This window comes from Podarcis filfolensis (genome assembly GCF_964270895.1).
Source record: "Podarcis filfolensis genome assembly, chromosome: 1".
Lineage (NCBI taxonomy): Eukaryota > Metazoa > Chordata > Lepidosauria > Squamata > Lacertidae > Podarcis > Podarcis filfolensis.
The window spans coordinates 84,466,179-84,472,178 of record NC_139604.1 but is presented as its reverse complement, the minus strand read 5'-3'; the positions used below and the strand labels follow the sequence as shown (position 1 = coordinate 84,472,178).

Sequence of the window (6,000 nt, the reverse complement as noted above, 5' to 3'; positions counted from 1 at the left end):
CGGCACTTAAGAATTCAGTGGGGAGTTTGTAAAGAACACTAGCAATTCTTAGGAAAGGGCAGAGAAAGTGCACCAATTGATAGTCTAAACTAGGAATTGTGTACACTGTCCAGTTAACATGCATCCAAGTGAACGAATTCCATGCCAAGAACAAGACAATTGAGTAAGGGCTGCTGTCTTATACAGTAATATATTTTCATACAGCACCAGCACCCCCTAGTGGATAGGAAATGGTATTATTAAACACATGCTGAAGATTACTAGCAGTTCGAAAGCACCCCCGGGTGCAAGTAGATCAATAGGGACCGCTTACCAGCGGGAAGGTAAACGGCGTTCCGTGTGCTGTGCTGGCTCGCCAGATGCAGCTTGTCACGCTGGCCACGTGACCGGAAGTGTCTGCGGACAGCGCTGGCTCCCGGCCTATAGAGTGAGATGAGCGCACAACCCTAGAGTCTGGCAAGACTGGCCCGTTCGGGCAGGGGTACCTTTACCTTACCTAAAGATTACTGGTTGACAGTTACGTAGGAGTAAGGTGGCCAGACTGCTCATGATTATTATCCAAGGATTTTGGTAACAAGTATTTCCACCATTATCAAATGCAATCCTATGTCTTGTGCCATTTGAATGATTAGCGTTCTGCAATTCCTATCACGCCCATTGTTCAAAACGTACTTAATATATGAACTACACACACACACACACAGAGTTCTGTTTGTGAAATGAAAACTAATCAGCATAAGCAATGTTGACACTCGCTATTGACTGTTCAGCATTTTTCTACATTACAGTTCCCTGTTCTTCTCTTGGCATCTAAACATATTTAAGGCCACTTCAATAGAATGTTACACAAAGACAAGACACTTTTTTTTTAAGCAAATCTTTTTATTACTGAAATACCCACCCATTACTTGTTTAAATCTGTACATGCATTTCTTCCATTTGGAAGAGGTTTCTAAAAACAAAAGGAGAAATCCAGAAGGGGCTCAGCTTTCCTTCCGCTCGGCGCTGAATCCGAGAGAAGAACCATAGCATAAACAGCTTATCAATTGAAGCGGCTTATCAATCGAAGCACAAGAGGTGAATATAAAACCTAGCTTTACAATCAATTCCAAAAAAAAAGGAAAAAGGAAAAAGGAAAAGGAAAGACCAGGCTGGAGGTAGGAAGAGCAAAAACAATCACTCCCAGGGAAATCCCTTTTGCAAGCTTTGTTTGCTTTTAAATGAGGAAGGGACTCAACATGGGGCAGGCAGATTCCTTGATGGTGCTCCTCCTGCACTTAACTCTACCCTCAAAACAAAACAAATTATTAATAGCTTTTTCTTGGATTTGTCACCACCAGTCATTATTTAAGAACTAGGAGCAAATGTTTTCTGGGGTGCATGGAGATTTGAGAGGCTCTTCTCAGCTTTGGGACTTGTACTTTAGACCACCTCAAGCCTGTTAAAAAATCTCCACGCAGGGCAATCGTTCATGCCTTCTTGTAGACTCTCCCCTCCACAAATCTTCCTGTGTTGTGCTAGGACTCGCCCTGCTGGCCTGTGCATTCAAGGAGATTAAGGACTCCCAGCATATGAAAAAAAGAGAGAGAGAGGAAATCCTTTGTCCAAATTTGCAAGTTTACATTAAGTGCCATCTTAGTGCTAAAATGGAAGCCTTCCATGCAACAGTCAGTGAGTGTCGTGTGGCTCAGGAGCAATCACTTAATCTGGATGGGACTACCACCCGCCCCTCTTTTTTCCACAGGCCTTACCGGAGTTTTGCTGTCCCTGAAGCAAGGGATTCCCCTCATGGGATTGCATTGCCTTCCCTGCTCTCAGTCCTGGAGCAGAATCTAGCATGGCTGTTGGGTGCAAAACATATTTCCCAGTGAAACACCGAGACAGAGGCTTCCTGCTGCAATGAGTCTCTGAATTAAAGATGGCACCCAAACAGAGATTTAGTTTAACAGGAAGGAGTCGCTACACAAGCTAAGGGTCAGAGCAAATGCTCCCCCGCCACCACTGGTATGAAAAAGCCATCGATCCTAGATATTCTTTTACCACAACACATTATTACGCATCACCTCTAAAAAAAGTTGGCAACCAAAGAACATATTCCAGTGAGCCTGCGCAGACTCACGTATGCTATAGGGTGTGGTCTCTAAAGTGCCTCTAAGCTAACCAGATTCAGAAAGGAGGAAGAGTGTGGCAGAGAAGATAAGGTTTGTTTTGTTTTATACAAAAATCCAATCTCCCAAGTCAACACCCCTGTAACTACTAGCTGGTGACATCATAAGCCTGGGCCTGGGCCAATCCTCCATCAGATTGAAGTCACTCAAGATGGTGCAGTAAGTGAAAAGGGAACATTTCTTGTGGGGGGGGGAACTATAGCAGAACTATGCAAAACTATTCAAGAGACACAATTCAACAGATCTGAGGAAGTGAGTTTAAGGAAGGCCAGGGTGTCAGGTTAGAGAAAGGATTATCCTTTCTACTGCATGTATTTCTTTAGGAGAGACCCCCAAACCACCGACAACAGCTAAAGCCCCCAAATGTTCTTCCTAGTGGAAATTAATACACAAAGCAATGGTAGCAGACAGCTGCAAAAGAAAAAGGACCATTTTACGCTTAGTCACAATGGGGCAGAAGTGGATAAAAACAAAGAGGAGGCTGTCTAGCGTGCTGCTGGCGGTAAAGGTGCAGGGCATCACACGAGCGGAGGAAGACTTTAAAATGGCCAGCTTCGTAGAAGAACAGTCAAGAGACAGGAGGGGCTGCCCAAGCCCCTGATCCCTCAGAGAATTCATAGCTGCGGTGCAGCCTAATTGATCCATAGCAATGCTGGATGCCACAGGAGGAATGGTAAGTGATGAAGACAGTCTGGGTACGAGGAAGGAAATGCCCCGTTAGCTCCGGGACAGCTCTTGAGGCCAGCAGTCTCAGTACTTGGGCACTTTGGTGTAGTCTTCAGTGTGTATGTTCTTGCAGAGGCAGATCGAGAGAATCATCCCCAGGAGCTACAAAGAGTAAGCAAAAAATGAAGCTGGTCAAAGAGACGGTTGGTTCCAAGCACCCTAGGGCTGGGGGATCCCTGTGCTAATTCCCATTTCCCCGCCCTGTGAGGTAGGTTTGGCTGAAAGAGGCAGCTGCTGGCCAGAGGAGTTTCATGGCTGAGTGGGGATTTCAACCCTGGTCATCTACAGACCAGTCCACTACTGCAATCACCGCACCACACCAGACATTGTTTTATCTTTTGTTTGTTGCCTCGGCCCACTTTCAGGAGGAAAGACAGGCTACTCATTTAATGAATAAGATAAAAATAATCGGTAGTCCCCCTGCTCTTTATTCATTAAAAAAAAAACGCTTTTATTGTTAAGCTGAGCACTGCAATAAAGTGAAAGTGCAATAAAGAGGCAAGAAAGCCTCTTAGCATTGCAGGTTCAGTTCATAAGTAGCAGATGTCAGGCTTCAGGGAATCAGTTTTCTCCTCCGTGGCAGTAGATAAGCAGAACAAAGGAAAAGGAGTCTTCTTACAGGTTACAAATTTTAATAATTACAGTAAGAGAACAAAGAACACATCTGCTAATAATGGCAGTGCTCCCAATTAAGGAGCCCACCCCCTTCTGTCCCTATTAATCTACGTCACTTCTACGTTTTGTAATCTGAGCTTGCACCCTCTGAGCTTTCTGTTCTGCCACTTTCTGAGCTCTTCTCGACTTTGGGGAGGGTGGTGGAGGAATGCTGTCCAGAGACTGTGAATCTGTTCTCTCTCTCCTTCTCAGTGCTTCTCCTAGCTGTTCCCCGTCCAGTATTTCCCAGCTTCTGCCTTCTGAACTACGTCCCTCTGCAAACCACTGTTCCAAATCTATACTGTCCTCCTGCTCCTGGGAAGATTCAGGAGCAGGGGGAGGGGGAGGCTCCCACCATTCCTCCTCAGTGCAGCCCTCCTCAGCACAGTCCCTGACAGCAGACTCCATTAATTAGGCAAGGCTAGATTTTTTACATCTAATTGCAGTGCTGGCTGTTTTGGCAAGACCCCTGTATGAGAGAAAACAAAGGCAGAGAAAGCAACGCAATCTTAAAAGTGTTAACTTCCAGCAAGTGTTTTGGGTAAGAAATGGGAAAGGAGTTGTCAGCATGAGACAATGCCACATTACAGTCCAGACTCTGCACACGCTTACGCTGCTCTGAGATGGTGAAGCATCTACAACTCAGAAGCCACCACAAATGCATATCACTGTAATGATGGGGGCAGATGAGGAATGTTGGTGTGTGGAGCTCACATGCCTTGTGTCCCTTGCTTCTAAGTACAAGATCCATCTGTCCAGGATGCATTCTATAAAACAGTGTGTGCGCGCGCACGTGTGTGTGTGTCGGGGGGAGGAATCTTACCTCAATGACAGCAACCCCTGCACAGACTCCAAGAATGATGCCAAGATTCTGCTGTAGCCAATTCTGCACACCTTCCCTACAGCCCTGGGGGTAAACAAAAGGAGAAGAAAAATGACATGCCAAGCATTTAATGCCATGCAAAAGGATCCTCACTCCCCCTCCCCACTTATTAGCAAGGTGGGGTTTGTTCAGATAGGAGCATGGGAAAAGGCTTTATACCATTGTCCACCCATCTTCATATTATCTACTCTGATTGGTGGCAACTCTTCCGTGTCTCAGGAAAAGGTATTTTTCCTTGGGGGGGGGGTGATTTCTAGATTCTGTCCCAGACATTGTGTTAAATTAGGTCCATACAGAAAACAGCAATATCTTAGTAGAAAAAGCGACATAGCCTGCACCTTGTTGGCATCTTCCAGCCTACCATCTTTTTTTAAGGTCAGGAAAACTCATGCAGGGACAGATACACTTTCTTGGCCAAGGGCTACATTCACCCTTGATAAATCCGCTGGAAGCCTCATGTCAGAGGTTGGACTGGCCAAACCTGGGTGTGGCCACCCTGGACACCCACATGAAAACATACAGAGGCACACACACCCCTCCCTTCCTCAGCTGATCTGCATGCTCTCCACTCAAATGATCAACCTGACAACAGTGGAGGCAGCAATCTGCAACTGCATCTTCATCCAGGCACTGTGCTCTGCCCATTCCAGTGTTGCACCTACTTAAAAAACTATTTTCCCCCCTTTCTGGTGCTGCCACCAAATTGGTCGGGTGTTGGGTGGCCAGGAAAAATTGCTTGAGGTGGCAGATCAGGCCCCCAAACTGAGGCTTAGCTACACCTGCCCTTATACAACCTCCTGCAAGGGGATTAAGATTGTCCATTGTCAGACACACTCACCTGCTTTCTAACAGGCCAGTCCTCAACCGTTGTGGTGTTGGAAACAGTACCCAAAGAGCAGAAGCCTGTTTCTGAGAGGGAGTTGGTCGAGTCATTGCCACAAGAGCAAGGGTAGGATGTCTGGTTTCCGTCCTGGAGGAAAGTGTTGTTTTTCCAATTTTCCGGTGCAGCCCAGCCACAGCAAGACAGCTGCCATTGAAGAAAGAAATCACTGTATCTTAAAGGTAGGGGAGGAATTCGATTCCATCCACACGGAAGCCAAATCTATCAAATTCAAACTCTAAAACAATCTGAGAACCAAAACACAGCCACCTTTAAAATTCACACTGCATTTTGTTATGTGGTTCTCCAGCCGAACAATGTTTACATAAATGCATATAGGAAACAGTACACATAAAAAGGAATATATTGGTAAAAATAACATATATGTAAATGTAGTATATTAGGAGAAACTCCTTGCAAAAATGTGTGCATTGGTCTTGAACACAAGGAGAAAAGCACACTACAATACTGCAGAATTTTCATGAGGATTTTTAAAATAAAAAAAACATTGCAGAAATTTAATGAATTTAAGATTGTAATAATGAGAAACAGACACAAGCTTAATAAACCCACGTTCTGCAACCTCTCGCACATCAGTTCATAGAACATTGCAATCCCAGAATTAATTCTGCTCTTGCGCCTCTGGATCCAATCCAGAGTTCTGAATTTTCAGAGTGCTAGTAATTTAA

The 6,000-nt window shown here is 45.1% G+C and overlaps 1 protein-coding gene across 4 annotated transcripts in view; it reads right to left on the bottom strand.

Annotated features, from left to right (window-relative positions):
- Nucleotides 1-861: 861 nt before the first annotated feature.
- Nucleotides 862-6,000, bottom strand: part of CD82 (CD82 molecule) — a 67,239-nt gene continuing 62,100 nt past the window's right edge. For all 4 annotated transcript variants that reach the window (XM_083602810.1, XM_083602811.1, XM_083602812.1 and 1 more), the window contains 3 exons: nucleotides 5,270-5,458; nucleotides 4,372-4,455; nucleotides 862-2,996 (listed from right to left, as the gene is read on the bottom strand). In XM_083602810.1, coding sequence (XP_083458936.1) covers nucleotides 2,919-2,996; nucleotides 4,372-4,455; nucleotides 5,270-5,458 — 351 coding nt within the window. In that variant the 3' untranslated portion in view covers nucleotides 862-2,918. The remainder of the gene's footprint in view (nucleotides 2,997-4,371; nucleotides 4,456-5,269; nucleotides 5,459-6,000) is intronic.